Source organism: Ahaetulla prasina, chromosome 11 (genome assembly GCF_028640845.1).
Source record: "Ahaetulla prasina isolate Xishuangbanna chromosome 11, ASM2864084v1, whole genome shotgun sequence".
NCBI classification, from domain to species: Eukaryota; Metazoa; Chordata; class Lepidosauria; order Squamata; family Colubridae; genus Ahaetulla; species Ahaetulla prasina.
Window position 1 is genome coordinate 4,219,777 of NC_080549.1, and position 19,698 is coordinate 4,239,474.

Consider the following 19,698-nt stretch of genomic DNA (forward strand, 5'->3'; position numbering starts at 1 on the left):
TTGAACTCACAGCCTCCTGATTGTGAGACGAGAGCTCCACCTCTAGGCCACCGCACCACCCTCTAACAATAATTATGAATATACTTCCTAAAATAAACCCAAATAAAATATGGGGAGAATTCCCCATTCGAAGTAAGGGTAAGGGAATATATTACAAATGGTAGCCTAGAAATGGACGACTTGAGCGCTTATTTTGTTTGAGCGTTGTAGCGTTGAATAGAAATCGCAGTCCCTATCTGGAAATGGATGAATATTTCGGGATATATAAGGGTCTGCCCTAGAGTGCTTATATAGGGAATAGTATAATAGCAGATGGCCTAAAGTTTCTGTTGAACCATCATCACATGGACAATGCCAAAAATGTAGAGGAATACCCTCAAAATGTCCAAGAAGGATCGCAGAAGGCATAGCATACAGCCTGGTTAAAAATGAAAGTCTTCCACAATTTTAAAATTGGAATGGATGATAAATCTATGGAATTATCTTCTGTAAAAATAGAGCCAACTTTCTCCCTCCCTCCCCTCTTTTCCTTCTTTACTTCCTTCTCTCTTTTCCTTCCTCCATCCCTCCTCTCTTTTCCTTCCTTCCTCCCTCCCTTCCTCCCACTTCTTTTCCTTCCTTCCTTCCTTCCTTTCCTCCCTTTTCTTTCCTCCCTTCCTTCCTCCCTCTTCTCTTTTCCTTCCTCCCTCCTCTTTTTCTCCCTCCCTCCTCTCTTTTCCTCCCTCCCTCCCTCCCCTCTTTTTCTTTTCTTCCTTCCTTCCTGCCTCTTCTTTCTTTCCTCTCCATTCCTCCTCTTCTCTTTCCTTCCTTCCTTCCTTCCTTCCTTCCTTCCTTCCTTCCTTCCTTCTCTCTTTCCTTCCTCCCTCCCTCCTCTTTTCTTCTTCCTTCCTCCCTCCTCCCTCCTCCTCTCTTTCCTTCCTTCCTCCCTCCTCCTCCCTCCCTCCCTCCTCCTCTTTTCTTTCTTTCTTTCCTCCTCCTCCTCCCTCTTCTTTCCTCCTTCCTTCCTCCCTCTTCTCTTTCCTTCCTCCTCCTCTTTTCTCCTCCTCCTCTCTTTTCCTCCTCCCTCCCTCCTCTTTTCTTTCTTCCTTCCTTCCTGCCTCTTCTCTTTTCTTTCCTCTCTCCATTCCTCCCTCTTCTCTTTTCCTTCCTTCCTTCCTTCCTTCCTTCCTTCCTTCCTTCCTTCCTTCCTTCCTTCCTTCCTTCTTTCCTTCCTTCCTTCTCTCTTTCCTTCCTTCCTCCTCCTCTTTTCTTTTCTTCTTCCTCCTCCTCCTCCCTCCTCCTCTCTTTTCCTTCCTTCCTCCCTCCCTCCCTCCCTCCCTCCCCTCTTTTCTTTCTTTCTTTCCTCCCTCCCTCCCTCCCTTTCTTCTTTTTTCCTCTCTTCTTGCATCGCCCGGTACTAGTCCCAGTAGACCCATATTTAGCTGTCAATGACTCAAAAGCCCATACAACATGGTGGCGAGGAACACTCCCACACTAGCAATATATTGAGATGATTGCATGCTGTCAATTATCTCATTGATCTTCAAACCTTACTTTTAATAACTGGAAGTATCCTCAAGAGACAGAGATTCTTCTGCTTTCTGCTTAGGCTTCTGACTTCAAGCTTCCTGGTTAATATGTTCTTGGGAAGAATGAAAAGAAGAAGGCGGCCGGGGGGGTGGGGGAAGATTCTGTAAAATCACTTACAGCATCCTTTGGTCTTCCTTCCCTTATAGGTTAATGTGGCAAGTTCTGTTTCCTTCTTTAGGTTTTCATCCTAATACCGTCTGCGTCTGTTTTGCCACAGGAGAGTTTTGCCCGGGATTGACCTCCTGACTTGACATGAGTAGAAATCATGAATTAAAATATTGAAATCATTAAAATAGAGAAATGATGGAGGGGAAAAACGTGACTCTGCAAGGGTGGAAGCTAATGAAATGCAAATCGTTGTAACAGCCGTTGAGTCACTTAGAGCCACCAAATCTACTGGCTCTGGATGAAAAACAACAACAACTGCACTGTATATTAAATTAAATTCCTGGTGGAGAAGTCAAGGAGATAGCATTCTCTTTTATAGATAACAGTGTTATGATTCTCTGCCTACCATATATAGAAGCCAAAGTGTTACAGAAACATAATATATATATATAGGAAGTTGTCTGCTCCTCAATCATTCCTGTTAATTTTAACCTAACCCAGGGGTGAAATGCTACCGGTTCGCACCGGTTCAAGCAAACCAGTAGTGTTAAAAGCTACTGGTTCGGGTGAACTAGCAGTAAAAAAGAAAGCTAACCGGTTCGTCTGAACCGGTATTTCCAACGATCAGCTGTGCTGCGTGATTTATATTCGCTAGAAATCCTGCTTTCTAGCAAATCTAAATCACGCAGCACAGCAGTTTCTCCTCCTTGCTGTTCTACTTACCTTAAGCCTCCTTTTTCCATGTGAAGCACGTGTTTGGTATGCAGTGTGCATGTGTGCATGTGCAGCATGTGTTTGGTGCGCATTATGCATGCACATGCAGCGTGCATTTGGCGTTCATGTGAGGGCAGCAAACTGGTGGCAATTCGCAGAGGAGTTCACCGCTGACCTAACCCAATATGTCAGTGTAGGTTCTCAATCATCCGGATGAAGTTATCTGAAGGTTGTCCGAAGTTTTAAACAACAACAACAACAACAACAAGATAATCCAGTTGCAATGAGTTCACTTCAGACAATCTTCAGACACCCAACCCAGTATTATCTGCATTGACTTAACACAGCTCTGGGAAGCTGCTACCCATTGGACATGTGAAGATCTAGAGCCAAGATCAACCTTCCCTTTTTATCCAAACACAATCAAATTTTCACATAATTGTCAGGAATCGTAACCACCCTGTGGTGTGATACTCTACTGATCTTTTTTTTCAAAGCTGCCATATAATTCATTAGAATAATCTTTAGATCAGGGGTGCTATTCAACAGGTTCTGACAGATTCTGGAGAACCGGTAGCGGAAATTTTGAGTAGTTTGGAGAACTGGCAAATACTACCTCTGGCTGGTCCCAGAATGGGGAGGGAATGGGGATTTTGCAGTAACCTTCCCGCAGGAGTGAGGAGGGAATGAGGATTTTGCACTATCCTTCCCCCAGGAGTGGAGTGGAAATGGGGATTTTGCAGTATCCTTTCCCTGTGGTGGGGTGGGAATGGAGATTTTGCAGTATCCTTCCCCAGGAGTGGGGAGGGAATGGGGATTTTGCAATGCCCTGCCAGACCCACCAAGCCAGGCCCACAGTAAAAACAAAAAATTGAATTCCACCACTGCTTTAGATGTTTCAAATGGTTAAAAAACAGCTTAATTCTCTGCAATTCAGTGAAATTAGATGAACCAGTCCTTTGGCTGAAGCCTTGTCATTTTGTCTTGTCAGCTGAATTAATTTGATAAAACATGGCTGACTAGGGAATTATGGGAATTGAAGTCCTCGCGGCTTCAATTTCCCTGGGTTGAAAAGACCACGTTTCGAAGAAGGATTTGCATTCGCACATGGCCATGATGAAACTTCTTGGGATACGGAAGGAGCACAGTGTGACCCAGCCCTTTGTGCTACCGATTTTCCAAATGTTACACTGTTGTTGTGATTGTAAGTATTTAAATTTGTATACTGCCTGTCTCCCAGCAATTCTCTGTGATGTGAAACATGCATGTTATGTTTTCATAGGTTCTGCGAATCAAGGCATTTGTGGCCCGGCAGTAAACTATCATTAACTAAGTCATAATTTAGGAAGATACACAGTCTGGGCCTATATTTGCATCTATAGGACTCTGGAGTAGAATCATTATTCCGACTTTTTTTCTTTGGACTGGGGGAGAGAAAGCGTTTGCCTATTTCATTTCATTTCATTTCATTGTTTCATTTTTTAAAAACTTTATTTTATTTTTCAATTTACTACTCCATTTTACTGGTGAGTTATTTTCATTTGGTTCGTGGCAAAACCACTTGGAGAGCATTTATGACTGAAGGAGAGTCTATAAATATAGTTAATAAACAGTCAAGCCTGATGTAGATTTCAACCCGAGTGGGGCTTAAAGGGTTGAGTTTTCTAATAAGTGTCTCTTTGAGACCTCAAATAGGGCAAAACCTTGGCAGAGTTTCTGTAGCAAAGGGCATATTTTAATCTGCTTGACAATAGTCCTATTGACGGAGAAGGGAAAAGTACGCAACAGTGGTGCTAATTATAGAAATTGGCTTGCTTACTGTTTCGCAGTATATTGTTTCTCAAAATGATTAGTTATTGCTCTGAGTTATCAAGAATTGCTAGGAAGTGACAGGCTTTATGGAGTTCTGCCCGCCTTGATGTCAGACCTGGAAGGCAGGAATTTCCCACAACACAGGTAATGGTGGCATAAATTACTCTGTAATCAGAATAGTCCCATTAAACATACGATAGTTAAACGTGAATGCATCAGGTTTTATTTAAGAAAATAAAAACGAATGGCATCACCGTGAATGTGCCACAGGGGAAAAAAAACAACATCCCTGCTGAAAAGACCCCATTTGAGGGCAAAACTCGGCACTCTTCCTTTCGGTTAACTTTATATTTTCACAACTGCTCAGGAAAGAGCATAGAGACATAACGAGAGACAGGAACCCTTGGTGTTCTAATGTTCTCATAGGCAGTGGCCTTGAATGGTTACGACAATTAATTGCCCCTTTGATTGTCACTTTCCAGTAACATGCATTTAAATCAGTGGTTCTCAACCTTTATAGTGCTGCGACCCCTTTAATACAATTCCCCACAATGTGGCGACCCCAACCGTAAAATTATTTTCGTTTTGAATTTATCGCGCCTGAAGCCGTCTTGGCTAGCGATCTGAACTGCTTGCGATTGCCTTGAGGACGGAGGCATTAAAGCGGAGACTCCTCCCCTATTAAGTTTATGGCGCCTGAAGCCAGATTAGGCTAGCGATTGGGAGTGATTGCAGCTGGCTTGAGAGGGAGACATCAGAGCAAAGATTTCTCTCTTTTTTAATTCATCGCGCCTGAAGCCGAATTCGGCTAGCGATTTGAAAACCCTGCAGCTGGCTTGTGGAGTCAACCATTGGAGCGCGATTCTTCGACTCGCAAGTATACTTCCCATATTTCCGATGGTCTTAGGCGACCCCTGGCAAATCGTCATTCGACCCCCAACGGGGTCCCGACCCACAGGTTGAGAACCGCTGATTTAAATGAAGCCGCTAGCAAGCATCCACTAAGGTGCCTAACCAGGAATTGCTCGATATTCTGCAGATTTCTCTTATTCTTTTTGAAAGTCTCTGATTTGTTGGCCATCACCAAGAGCAGAGCCTCGGTGGCGCAGTGGTTAGAGGGCAGAGCTGCAGGCGACTTCTGCTGACTTGCCAGCTGCCTGCAATTTGGCAATTCAAATCTCACCAGGCTCAAGGTGGACAGTCACTTGTCTGAAATAGCAACAACACTTAGACTTATATACCGCTTCACAGTGCTTTCCAGCTCTCTCTAAGCGGTTTACAGAGTCAGCCTCTTGCCCCCAACAATCTGGGTCCTCATTTTACCCACCTCGGAAGGATGGAAGGCTGAGTCAACCTTGAGTCTGGTGAGATTCGAACTGTCAAATTGCAGGCAGCCAGCAGTCAGCAGAGGTAGCCTGCAGTACTGCACTCTTAACACTGCGCCACCGTGGCTCAGAAATGGTATAGGTTCTCCTGCTTTTGGGGGGGGGGGGCGGGCTGGACTAGAAGACCTCCAAAGGACCCTTCCAACTTCTATTCTCTGCTCTGTTCTTTGTATCTGACATTGCATTCTTAAAATGACGGACACCCAGGCAGGCTATCTGACCTAACTATTCAGATCCCCTGCCTTATTGCATGCGTCAAATCAATCACACGGAACAATAATAAAATAATAGCTATGCCAGCAATGAATTCGAGAAAGGGGTGGCCAGCAATGCACTGTGCCTGCGTTGACTTTCTCCAAACTCCAACTCCACCTCCTCCCTACTTTGCATTTTGCTGGATTTGCAATTTAAACTTTATCCCTTCCTCCCCCCCCCCACCCACTCCATCTTCCTTCCCTCCTTTGGTGGGTTAGCAAAGCCCCTTTATGCATCTATTGGGAGAAAGCTCTGAATTCAGCGCTCTACTTACTGCTTATCATACTCAACTGGTAAGCTGTAACAAATTTAAGTACACATGTGTGAAATTCATTAGGAAGTCTTGGCACCAGATAAATTACATCCAAGATAAAGGATGAGTATTAAGAGGCTGTGTTAGATAGGCACCCTGCTGTGACTCTTAAGGAGAATGTGAAGGCTGTTGTGGGGGAGGGGAGGAAGAGAAAGGAAATTTGAGCTGTGGGTCTGCATTTCTCAGCTTTGAAAAAAGATGAATAGATTTGGCAAATAACAGGAGAGTTCTCGCCTTTTCCATATTCCCGACAGTTAGAACAATTAACCAGTGGAACAATTTGCCTCCAGAAGTTGCGAATGCTCCAACACTGAAAGTTTTAAAGAAGAGACTGGACAACCATTTGTCTGAAGTGGTGTAGGGTTTCCTGCCTGAGCAGGGGGTTGGACTAGAAGACCTCCAAGGTCCCTTCCAACTGTGTTATTCTATTCTATATATCCATCTCGATCCGAGTATTTTTATGATGGAGAAACACAGTCCTATAAATGAAAGTGTTGTTTGTGTTGCTTTAAAAAAACAAACAAACACCACAAATAACCACAACCCAACACTCTTCAAAGGAGACCTGGGGAACCAGCAATCCTAATTAAGGGATGTTGTGAAATGGCTACCCTCGATGTTAGCCAATAGCAGAGAAGTGATGGATTTGTGGAATTATAGGTACCTTGACTTAACAACAAGATTACTATTCTTCTTCTCATCCTTCCTAGTACCCACCTCCTTTTCTACTTATGACAATAACCTTGTTGCTTGTATCTTTACGATGTATATTGTTTTATTGAGTTTCCCAGCATGATTTGATTGCTTATTTAGTACCCTATGACTATCACTAAGTGTTGTGTCTCATGGTTCTCGATGAATGTATTTTTTATGTATGCTGACAGCCTATGCACCGAAGACTAATTCCTTGTGTGTCCAATCACATTTGGCCAATAAAGAATCCTATCTTATCCTATCCTATCCTATCCTATCCTATCCTATCCTATCCTATCCTATCCTATCCTATCCTATCCTATCCTATCCTACCCTACCCTACCCTACCTAGTCTATCCTATCCTATCCTATCCTATCCTATCCTATCCTATCCTATCCTATCCTACCCTACCCTACCCTACCCTACCCTACCTAGTCTATCCTATCCTATCCTATCCTATCCTATCCTATCCTATCCTATCCTATCCTATCCTATCCTATCCCATCCCATCCCATCCCATCCCATCCCATCCCATCCCATCCCATCCCATCCCATCTTGCAGTATCCTTCCCCTGGAGTGGAGTGGGAATGGGGATTTTGCAGTATCTTTCCCCTGGAGTGGGGAGAGAATGGGGATTTTGCAGTATCCTTTCCCTGGAGTGGGGTGAGAATGGGGATTTTACAGTATTTTTCCCCTGGAGTGGGGAGGGAATGGGGATTTTGCAATATCCTTCCCCCAGGAGTGGGGAGGGAATGAAGATTTTGCAGTATCCTCCCCCTGGAGTCGGGAGGGAATGGGGATTTTGCAATAGCCTTTCCCAGGAGTGGGGAAGGAATGGGGATTTTGTAGTATCCTTCCTCCAGGAGTGGGGAGGGAATGGAGATTTTGCAATAGCTTTTCCCAGGAGTGGGGAAGGAATGGGGATTTTGTAGTATCCTTCCCCCAGGAGTGGGGAGGGAATGGAGATTTTGCAGTACCCTTCCCCTGCCATGCCCATCAAGCCACGCCCACAGAACCGGCAGTAAAAAAAAATTGGATTTCACCACTGATGTGCCCTATCCCTTAAAGTCGGTGCCATAGAAAACCTTGCGCAGCCCCTCTCTCTTTCTTCCTCTGGTTTGCTAGAGGTGGGCAAAGCTTTTGCAACCAGGCTTAAAAAAAAACAACCCATCAAGCTGTCTCCAAAGGATCTGGTTTTCCCATCTAGAAATTCGAAATATCTTCCTCCTCCATGCACCCCCCCTCCCCCACCACCAGCTATGTGATATCTATTAAATGTAATATAAAAGAGTCATTTCTCGCTTAAGGATTTTTGCTTCGTTTTGTTTTGTTCTTTTTTTTTTTTTTGTTCTGAAGGTTAGCTTTAAAGAGACAAAATTTGCTTTCGATAGTCATTATGGTGCTTCTACTGTTTTGAGCTGAATAAAACATTAGGCAGAACATGGGATTCACATTTCGCCCGCCTGGGTCTGTTTGAACTAGACAAGGGGAAGATTCCGGTTTTGAAAACAGACACCGTATCGAAATATCTTTTCACAGGACTCTTCTGAGTACATCCTGTATCTCCCGTAAATGGTCTTTGAGGTGCTACAGATCTATGAGAGGAAACACTCTTAAAAGAAGCCGTAGGAACAAATCAGAGTAGCTTGAAGTACCTATCTTAGAGGGTGTTATGTCTAGATCGTTGGTTTCAGGTGCGCCATTATTCTCAGGATCTTCGTGGCATTCCAAATGCACATTCTACTTAAGTCGGCAGAAGAGTGACATGTATCTAAGATGTGAACAAGCAATGAGTCAGGAGTTCTCCATTTTTAAAGAGTCGGTTGATATTCTTTCAATCCTTTACAGAATAATGGAGCTGGAAGGGACCTTGGAGGTCTTCTAGTCCAACCCCCTGCTCAGGCAGGAAACCCTATACCATTTCAGAAAAATTGTGACCTAGGCTCACTTAGGCATAAAAGACACACTTAGTCTTAAACAAACCTAATTTATTATAACAGCTGGGAATTGCTTCATTCCCAGCTTAGCCCAAATTAATTCAAAAACAAGTGCTTCAGAAAAAGTCCTTCAGCCTTATCACAAACCTTTGTCTTCTTTGGCACCCTGCCAAAGGCTTTTCTTGGCAAAACCCCACGAAGTTCAGAAACAAGAGACTCCAACTCGAAACAGATGTAGCAACGTTGCTTTCCTACAAAGAGCCCAAGAGCCGTTGCTGCTCTTTTAAACCTTATGGGAGGGGCCAATCATCTCCTGGCCTTACTCACAAGTCATCTTTTTTGCTTTAGCTGCTCTTGCCTTCTGGCAGCTCTTTGCATGCGTGCACTAGGAACAGGCTCCTCCTGTTCCTCTGCCTCGCTGCTGTCCGCCTGTGGAGGCTCCGAAGTCCATGCATCGTTCCCAGATGGCCCTCAGCCTCCAATGCAGAGTCCTCATCCGGGCCTTCCCCTGACTCCATGCTCTTTTACATGATTCTTTTACATGCTTTCGAACTGCTAGGTTGGTAGAAGCTGGGACAAGTAACGGGAGCTCACCCCGTTACGTGGCAATAGGGATTCGAACCACTGAACTGCTGACCTTTCGATCAACAAGCTCATCATCTTAGCCACTGAGCCACCGCGTCCCTTTCAAGTTAGGCATATCTAATTGCAATTGAGTTGTCTTTGGCCCCAACACTCAACTTGAGTTATTCAACGAGATGTTCCTCCAGCATTCTTTTGAACCTTCCTAGGTTCAAGAGGCAACTGGGCTTCTCGAGAGGCAACTGGACTTTCTTGTTTTTCTTTGAAGACATTTTGCTTTTATTTATTTATTTATTTTATTTATTTATTATTCATACTTTTATGCCGCCCTATCTCCCTAGGGACTCAGGGCGATTTACAGCCATATAAAAAACATAAATATATACAGAGTAAAACATTAATTTAAAAAACTTATTACATAGGCCGAATAGTTAAAATAGAGATATAAATAATAAAACCCCATTTAAAACCAGATTTAAAATTTAAACATTTAAAAATTTTAAATTCTAGTCCAGTCCTGCGCAGTTAAATAGATGTGTCTTAAGCTCACAAGGAAGGTTCAAGGTCAGGAAGTTGGCGAAGTCCTGGGGAAGCCTGCTCCAGAGGGTGGGAGCCCCCACAGAAAAGGCCCTTCCCCTGGGTGTCGCCAGTCGGCACTGCCTGGCCGACGGCACCCTGAGGAGTCCCTCTCTGTGAGAGCGCACGGGTCGGTGAGAGGTATTCGGTGGCAGCAGACGGTCCCGTAAGTAGCCCGGCCCTATGCCATGGAGCGCTTTGAAGATGGTTACCAAAACTTTGAAGCTTCTCCTCCGAAAAGCTTCTTCAGCTCTGACTGCCACCCATTCCCCACCTTCCATTCCCCACCATCTTGGAGAAAGAAGCACCTTTGGGACAACCATGACCTGGATGACTGAGAATCTCCATAGATGCTCCCGGTTTTTTTGTTCCGCAGTGGAGAGTACCCTTCTCAAGGAACCCTCAAGGGCATGACTTTGGGTTGCCCTCTGCCCTTGAGGGGGCTCCTGGGTTGGCATTCAAGCTTGTCTCCATCCAGCGAAGAAGTTGTGCCGTGCAGATCAAGAGTTCTCTGTAATTAGAAAGCGGCAGGGGGCATAACAAGAGGCTAAATACATAGCTGCGGTTTTAATTAGACAGCACTTCAAATTAGTAATTGCGGCTTCTGTGAGAAACCGGTGACTCCGTACGCTGCAGAAGCCCAAAGGCTGCGTGGCTTATTCCTCATTATAGCTCGCTGTGTGAATCCTTCAGTACATTGGCCTGCTGAGCTGAAAAGACTGGTGTTGAGATACGGTTATTTTCTTTGGGCAGAAAAAGGGCTGGAATGAGATTAAATTCATCCCCAGCAGAGACGTGAGCTACCTCGTGTCGTGTTTCTTTGCTACCTGCACGTGGTCGTGTCTAGAAGGTGAATTAAATCCCGTCATGAATCAAGATCTCTCTCTCTTTTCTCTCTCTCTTGGCTCAGCCTACTTCACAAGAATGTCTACGGTCATAAGCCATCCTGAACTCCTAGAGGAACACACACGCAACGACAAAGTAAACTTAAGGCCGTATGAATTTGGTTTTGCATGTGAGCAAAATAATTTTTTTAAAAAAAGGTTTTCCACTTGAGATTTGATTGGCCCCGACTCTGCCGGTCTTCCGGAAAGTGCTTACTTAAGAGCCTGGCTGGTTGCCCAAGGTTGAGGATCAGGAAGTCAGGAAAGTTTAAGTGCTTCATCATTCCATGGGGGTATTTTATTCTTGGCTGCAAGTTTGTTTTCTTTGGCTTTGGCTGTTTGGTCCATTTGAAACAGTTATTTATATTGTTGTTCAGATCCTAAATTCTTCTCACCTGAGTCATGTTAGGAGCTTCACATCGGCATGTTCCAAGTGAAGCCAACTCTGACCCCACGTAATTTATGCCCCGATCATGACCTGGTTCCCCCCCTCCCCTCCCCTCCATCCCCAGGTTGTGTCATCAATCATATTCGCCTATGGAGCAGTTTATGGGTTGTAGAGATCACTCCCCCTAGTCACTGTGGGTAACCCTGGTAGATAGCCTTGAGAGAGATATGTCTGGGATGTGCTTCTGTTTTTGGCTGCTGTGCTGCTTCGTCGGTTTCCCATCCCCCGTGGCTATGGCAACTCAAGAGCAGGCTAGGGTTGCTTTGCGAGTTGACACCCTTTGGATAGGTCACAACAGGAACCATGGTTCTCAGGAAGACCTGAAGTCTACTTTATTAATCTTGTAAGTCAGCACAATTTTTTTAAAAAATGCTAAGGTCTTAGAAAGGGTGCAGAGAAGAGCAACAAAGATGATCCGGGTAAGGAGGCTAAATTGTACGATGAACGATTGAGGGAACTAGGTGCACCAAGTCTGATGAAGAGAAAGCTTAGGAGGGGGACATACTAACTGTCTTCCAGCACTTGAGGGGCTGCCACAAAGAAGAGGAGATTGACTTATTCTCAAAAGCATCAGTGGGCCGGACAAGAAGTATTAGGTGGAGGCTTGCTAAAGAGCGATCCAACCTAAAAATCAGGAGGAATTTTCTGACATGTGAGAGAACAATTAATTCATGGAATAGCTTGCCTCCTAGATGCTCCATCACTGGAAGTTTTCAAAAAATAGACTGAACAATCATTTGACTTGGGCGGTACAAAGTAGAGGTGAAATGCTCCCAGTTCGGACCGGATCACCTGATCTGGTAGCGATGGTAGCAGGTGGTTCGGAGAACCGGTAGCAAAAATCCCTGACACCCTCCTATGACCACATTTATTTTTCTATAAATCAAGACAAGATTGCAGAACTCAAGCAAATGGTGAAGTGCAATTGCTAAGAATAGAATAGAATAGAATAGAATAGAATAGAATAGAATAGAATAGAATAGAATAGAATAGAATAGAATAGAATAGAATAGAAACAGAGTTGGAAGGGACCTTGGAGATCTTCTAGTCCAACTCCTTGTTTAGGTAGGAAACCTTACATCACTTCAGACAAAGCGATATCCAACATCTTCTTAAAAACTTCCAGTGTTGGAGCATTCACAACTTCTGGTGGCAAGCTGTTCCACTGATTAATTGTTCTCACTGTAAGGAAATTTCTCCTTAGTTCCAAGTTCCTTCTCTCCTTGATTAGTTTCCACCCATTGCTTCTTGTCCTACCCTCAGGGGCTTTGGAGAATAGCTTGACTCCCTCTTCTTTGGGGCAACCCCTGAGATATTGGAAGACTGCTATCATGTCACCCCTGGTCCTTCTTTTCATTAAAAGACATGGGGTAGACCTGAAGTTTCCAAGATAATTCAGGTAAACCCTGAATTCGATAGGGAGAAAGGGGAAGATAAAATTTTGAAATCAAGTTACCCATTGGTTTTCTTCTCCTAGACAAAAACGCTCAGACCTGTGTCAACACAATACATTTTTTTTTCTCCGAAATACTGATTTACAGCTATAGCCGTTGGTATCACATTTACTCTATTTATACGTTACCTAGAAGGGCAGATTATAATTATCCGCATTGATTTGAGCAATTACAGAGCTTCGTTTTTATTAATCCTTTTTAAAAACTTACTAGGAAATAGTAAATGCTATATTGCTTGTTTACTATATAATTATGTTTTAGTAATGAGTTATGTCAGGCTGCATTAGGGTGGTGGAATTTAATTAAACATGGAAACAGCAGTAGAAAGGATTCTTTTTTTATGAAAATAAAAATTAAAGCCAAACTGCTAAAACATTCTGGATAAATAAATTTCTTTTATTAAAATGGTTCATCTACACAGCCTCCAGTCCTGCTGTTACAGATACGTTCAACTTCGGTTCCCCCTAATATGATGGCTTAGGAAAGAGAACATCTTGGCTTCATAAGCCATCTTCATAAACCATCTTCTGTTGGTTTGCTTGACCATCTAAAGGAAGCATCTATAGAAAGCATCAAACCTCATGTTCAGCCACGTTTTATTTAACCAGACCACGGACCCAATCTTAAACCAACCGTATTAATTAATATGATATTTGATATATGGATGGGTCATGGTGGTTAAGATGCTGATCTTGTCATTCGAAAAGTCGGCAGTTCAGCGGTTCGAATCCCTAGTGCCACGTAATGGGGTGAGCTCCCGTGACTTGCCCCAGCTTCTGCCAACCTAGCAGTTCGAAAGCATGTAAAAAATGCAAGTAGAAAAATAGGTACCACCTTTGGTGGGAAGAGAACAGCGTTCCATGCGCCTTTGGCGTTGAGTCATGCCGGCCACATGATCACAGAGATGTCTTCAGACAGCGCTGGCTCTTCGGCTTTGAAACGGAGATGAGCACCGCCCCCTAGAGTCGGGAACGACTAGCATGTATGTGCGAGGGGAACCTTTACCTTTACCTTATGATCCTGGAATCATAGCATCATAGGACAGGAAGTGACCTTGGAGGTCATCTAGTCTGATCCCATGACCAAGGCAGGAGTCCTTATACCATCCTGGATAAATAGTGGTCCAATCTATTCTGGACTGATGTTGGAGCACCGCAACTTCTTTTTCCATTGATTAATTGTTCTCACTGTCAGGAAATTCCTCTTTATTTCTGGACTGGATGTCCCTCTGATGAGTTTCCACCCATTGCTTCCTGTTACTAGCCATGATTTAGCCATGATTTAGCCCCCAGACCCCTGATCATCTTTGCGGCTCTTCTCTACACCCTTTCTAGGGCTTCAGCATCTGTTCTGTATCAAGGTGACCAAAACTGGACACAGTATTCCAAATGTGGCCTTACCAATACAATACAGCAGCGGGTCTCCAAATGTGGCCACTTTAAGACTTGTGGATTTCAACTCCCAGAATTCCGCTGGCTGTGGCCAAGGTTGGAGACCCCTGAGAGTGGTATCGGTACTATCATGTATCGTTATGCTATTCCTCTGTCAATGTTTTTATGACGGTTTTATGCTAGTTTTAATCTTATTTGTCCAAATTTTAGAATCAGTTTTTTAATATGTTTTTAATTTTTGTTTATGTCTATGTTGTTTTATTTTGGCTATAAACCGCCCTGAGTCCTTCGGGAGAAGATCGGTATAAAAATTGAATAAATAAATAATTTATTTTATTTATTAATTAAATTTTTATACCGCCCTTCTCAGGGCGGTTCACACCAAATAAAACAACAATGAATAAATACAGAATAAAATCAATAATTAAAAAACTTATTAAATATGGCCCCGAATTAAAATGCATTTAGAACAATAAAACCCACTTTAAAATTTAAAACCGAATAATAAAACTTCTAAAAATTCTATGCCAGTCCTGCGTGAATAAATAAATACGTCTTCAGCTCGCGGCGGAAGGTCCGAAGGTCAGGAAGTTGACAAAGTCCTGGGGGAAGTTCGTTCCAGAGGGTGGGAGCCCCCACAGAGAAGGCCCTTCCCCTGGGGGCTGCCAGCCGACATTGCTTGGCTGACGGTACCCTTAGGAGTCCCTCTCTGTTAGAGCGCACGGGTCGGTGGGAGGCAAACGGTGGCAGTAGGCGGTCCCGTAAGTAACCCGGTCCTAAGCCATAAATAATAATAATAATAAATGCAACCTAGGACTGCATTGTCATGTTTCTGGCCCACACAGAAATGGTTGTCCACGAGGACGGCAAGACCCCTCCACTGTTAAGCCAAGGACTACCTATCTTGTCCCTGTGCATCTAAGTGCAGAAGAACCTTAATTTTCTCATCACTGAACTGCGTCTTTGGGACAGCTTGTCTATTCAGAAACAACACATAAATGCATCTGCTTTGTTTCCTCCATCGATCACATTTTCTTAATGGAAAGTTGTTTATTTTTTGAATAGAGTTTTTTATTTTATACACAAACATTTAATACATCAGTAATTTCTTCCATGTGACATCTAGGTGTTCTCTTCTTGACTTCATCTTCTTTGTTGTTTCTTCTATCTTCATTTTCATATAATCGGTTACATTTTTCACAAGTTTGTTGTTGTTAGTTGCGAAGTCATGTCCGACCCATCGCGACCCCATGGACAATGTTCCTCCAGGCCTTCCTTTCCTCTACCATCCTCTGGAGTCCATTGAAGCTCATGGCAACTGCTTCAGTGACTCCATCCAGCCACCTCCTTCTCTGCCGTCCCCTTCTTCTTTTGCCCTCCATCTTTCCCAGCATTAGGCTCTTCTCCAGAGAGTCCTTCCTTCTCCTTAGGTGGCCAAAGTATTTGGGGAATACTTCAGGAATCTGGCCTTCTAAAGAGCAGTCAGGGTTGATCTCCTCTAGGACTGACTTGTTTGTTCGCCTTGCAGTCCAAGGGACTCGCAGGAGTCTTCTCCAGCACCAGAGTTCAAAGGCCTCAGTTCTTTGGCGCTCAGCCTTCATTATGGTCCAACTTTCACAGCCATACATTGCAACTGGGAAAACCATAGCCTTGACTGTACGCACTTTCACAAGTACAATATTCTAAATAAACCATTTTCTTACGTAACTATTAGTTTGCTTATCCATATCTTTTTTCTAAACAATGGTAAAATTGATCCCATATCTTAAAATATTCTGAATCCTCTCTTTCTTTAATCATCAAAGTTAATCTATTCATTTCTGCACAGTCTAATATTTTTTTGATAACTTTCCCTTCCAGAGGCATTTTCTCTGCTTTCCAGTTTTGTACAAAAACAATCCGTGCTGCTGTTATTACCTCTATAATCAAGTAAATATTTTCTTTACTAGTTTTCTCTGGGTGGATACCCAATGGGAACAGCTCCGGTTTTATTCTTAATGGAAAGTGGTAGAGTTTCAGAGCTCTTAGATGTTTATAGATGTGCATTTTGGATGGGGGATTTTGGCCCTTCCTCCTTATCCCTGATTCTCAGTGTCTTTCCTTAGAAGGAAGGGAAGGAGTAAAAAGGTTCGGGAGAGCATTTTAGCCTTGGATAACCTGAGAAATGTTGCCAGCATAAAACAGCACGAGAGGCAGTGAACTTCTAGACCTCCACTTGGATTTGGCTCAGTGTGTTGAGTGACACAAGAAGAGAGTTGAGTTTGCAATGCAACCTCCACATTTTCCGAATGGCTGCCATAAATAATTTGAGGATATTCTAATGACACTAAGATGGTCATCTGAGTTGGAAAACTAGTGGGCCATTATTTTTGCTTTCTTATTTGCGGTGTGTGTGTGTGTGTGTGTGTGTGTGTGTAGGCCTTCTAGAATCAGAATGCTCTTATCTTTAAATTTCTCAAATGTTCAAAATCTTTCATGGACTGTTTTCTTTTTTTTCTTTTTTTTACAGTTTTAAGAGCGAACAGACATTTTCTTATTTTTTAAGTAAATGCATATTTATCTCTCTTTTTTTAAAAAAAAATTGCAGTCACTATGAACAAGATCGGAACGCACTTAAGCGGAAGGAATGGGAGCGGAGAAATCAAGAAATCCAGCAAGATGAAGACCTCTTTGCGTCTGGCTTTAATCTCTTTGGAGAACCGTACAAGGTAAGTCAACGCCGGGAAGTTGACACGTTTGACATTCATTGAACTTCTTCCTTCTTCTTCGTGTTCCTTGCACGTCAGACCCATGGGGAAGATAATCCTGCAAGGAGCAGGCAAAGGTGGCTGTTGAGAGGTTGTTTTCTCCAACTTGATGTCATCAGTAATGTTGGACATCCATGGTGGGTATGTGAGCTGAGAAAAATGGGAAGACGTCAAGAGACTTATGTACGTATATGTTCACACCAGTGGAAAAATTTGTTACTACCGATTCTGTGGGTGTGGTTTGGTGGGGGCGATGTAATGTGACTGGGTGGGCATGGCCAACTTTTTTTTTATTTTTAAAACCATTTTTTCTACAACCTCTTCAGCTGAAGAGGTTGTAAAAAAACGCTTTTAAAAAGCTCTGACGATCCCAGCTGAGTTGCCTGATCGTCAGAGGCTTTTCTTTTTACTTTTAAAAGCATTTTTTTTTGCCTTTAAAAGAAAAAAAAGCCTCTGATGATCAGCTGGGATTGTCAGAGCCTATTAAAAGCATTTTTTCTACCAAAGGATCAGGCAACTCAGCTGGGATCGTCAGAGCCTTTTAAAAGCGTATTTTTAAAACCTCTTCAGCTGAAGAGGTTGCAGAAAAATGCTTTTAAAAGTTAAAAAAAAAAGTTGGCCACGCCCACCCAGTCACATTAAACCTCCCCCCACCAAGCCATGCTCACAGAACCGGCAGTAACAAATTTTACATTTCACCCCTGGTCCTGTTTCACAATCACCTGTCCATTTCTGCAAGGCCAGCTGGAGAGGAGAGGACAGGAGAGAAGAACAAGCAAACGAGTGTTTGCTCCCCCCCAACTTCTCCCTCCCTGCCCCATTTCCCTTGACACAATGGGTTCTCCTTATGTTGAGTGAGGAGAGGGAGTGTGTCAAAGATGGGTTGCGCCATTGTTCATTGTGCATTGGGTTGACGAAGGTGGGCTTGATACAAAGGCTTGATTCTTGGCTGAAATGGAACGTACTTTGTTTGGCCCCAGAAATGTCCTCCTTAAGCTTTTCTTTAAAAAAAAGAAAAGAAAAGAAATACAGCCACCCATGTACACTAGACAAAACACTGTTTCTTCATGCAATATGATTCTTCCCTCTACACAATTGATTAAAATTTCTAAATGTTGGCTTCAAATATTTAGAAAGGAAACATTTCTCTTTTAAAAAAAAATAATAATGACATACATCTATCATGTTTCCACCTCTAATCCATTCCCATCATCTTCCTTTCCAAAACTTTATACTCCAACAGAAACATTGGGGTGCAAACAATATACAACTCCAAACCAAAGGATTATCTAATCATCCAGATCAACATCAGAGTTGAGACCAAGCAAAACAGTGGGTTTTTTTCCCCCATGCAACTCATGAACCGACTGCAGAAATCTCAGTTCCTGTAGTCTACTCATGAGGAGCCGCTATTCAGAGTGCAGATGGGCAATCTCATCATTTCTCCTTTATCTGGAGAGATAGAAATTCATCGGCCAGAAATTACTGTCCAGCTGCTGATCTCCATCACAAAGGTCCTTCAGGGACATCTAGTTCTCCATGAATCCTCACCGGAAGCCCAAAAGGGGTTGAATTGTGTTACAAGATCCAAAGCTAAACCTTATTCTCCAGCATCTTGAGAGAAGATAGCAATAGCCCGTAGACTTATATACTGCTTCACAGTGCTTTAAAGCCCATGGTATGTGGAGATTCTTATGATTTATATTGATATATTGATCATCAATTGTGTTGTAAATGTTGTACCTTGATGAACGTATCTTTTCTTTTATGTACACTGAGAGCATATGCACCAAGACAAATTCCTTGTGTGTCCAATCACACTTGGCCAATAAAATATTCTATTCTATTCTATTCTATTCTATTCTATTCTATTCTATTCTCAGTCATCCAGCTCACAGTTGTCCCAAAGGGGCTTTTTTCAAGAGGCAACTGGACTTTCTTGTTTTTTTCTTTGAAGACATTTCGCTTCTCATTCAAGAAGTGAAACATCTTCAAAGGAAAAAAAAAAAGAATGATGGCCTTCCTGAAGGCCATCACTCTGCTAACAAATAATTCCCTCAACACTGTCAAACTATTTACTAAATCTGCACTAGTCTTCTCATTGTTCCCATCACCCATCTCTTTCCACTTATGACTGTATGACTGTAACTTTGTTGCTGGCAATCCTTATGATTTATATTGATATATTGACCATCAATTGTGTTGTAAATGTTGTACCTTGATGAAGGTATCTTTTCTTTTATGTACACTGAGAGCATATGCACCAAGACAAATTCCTTTTGTGTCCAATCACACTTGGCCAATTAAATATTCTATTCTATTCTATTCTATTCTATTCTATTCTATTCTATTCTCAGTCATCCAGCTCACAGTTGTCCCAAAGGTGCTTTTCTTCAAGAGGCAACTGGACTTTCTTGTTTTTTTCTTTGAAGACATTTCGCTTCTCATTCAAGAAGTGAAACATCTTCAAAGGAAAAAAAAAAGAATGATGGCCTTCCCGAAGGCCATCACTCTGCTAACAAATGATTCCCTCAACACTGTCAAAGTATTTACTAAATCTGCACTAGTCTTCTCATCGTTCCCATCACCCATCTCTTTCCACTTATGACTGTATGACTGTAACTTTGTTGCTGGCAATCCTTATGATTTATATTGATATATTGACCATCAATTGTGTTGTAAATGTTGTACCTTGATGAAGGTATCTTTTCTTTTATGTACACTGAGAGCATATGCACCAAGACAAATTCCTTGTGTGTCCAATCACACTTGGCCAATAAAAAATTCTATTCTATTCTATTCTAAGAAAAAAAAAACCAAGGAAGTCC

At 42.7% G+C, this 19,698-nt stretch overlaps 1 protein-coding gene across 1 annotated transcript in view; it reads left to right on the forward strand.

Annotated features, from left to right (window-relative positions):
• Nucleotides 1-19,698, forward strand: part of AFF2 (ALF transcription elongation factor 2) — a 340,517-nt gene that overhangs the window by 85,805 nt on the left and 235,014 nt on the right. The window contains exon 2 of the mRNA XM_058196752.1: nucleotides 16,711-16,831. Within this exon, the coding sequence (XP_058052735.1) occupies nucleotides 16,711-16,831 (121 nt within the window). The remainder of the gene's footprint in view (nucleotides 1-16,710; nucleotides 16,832-19,698) is intronic.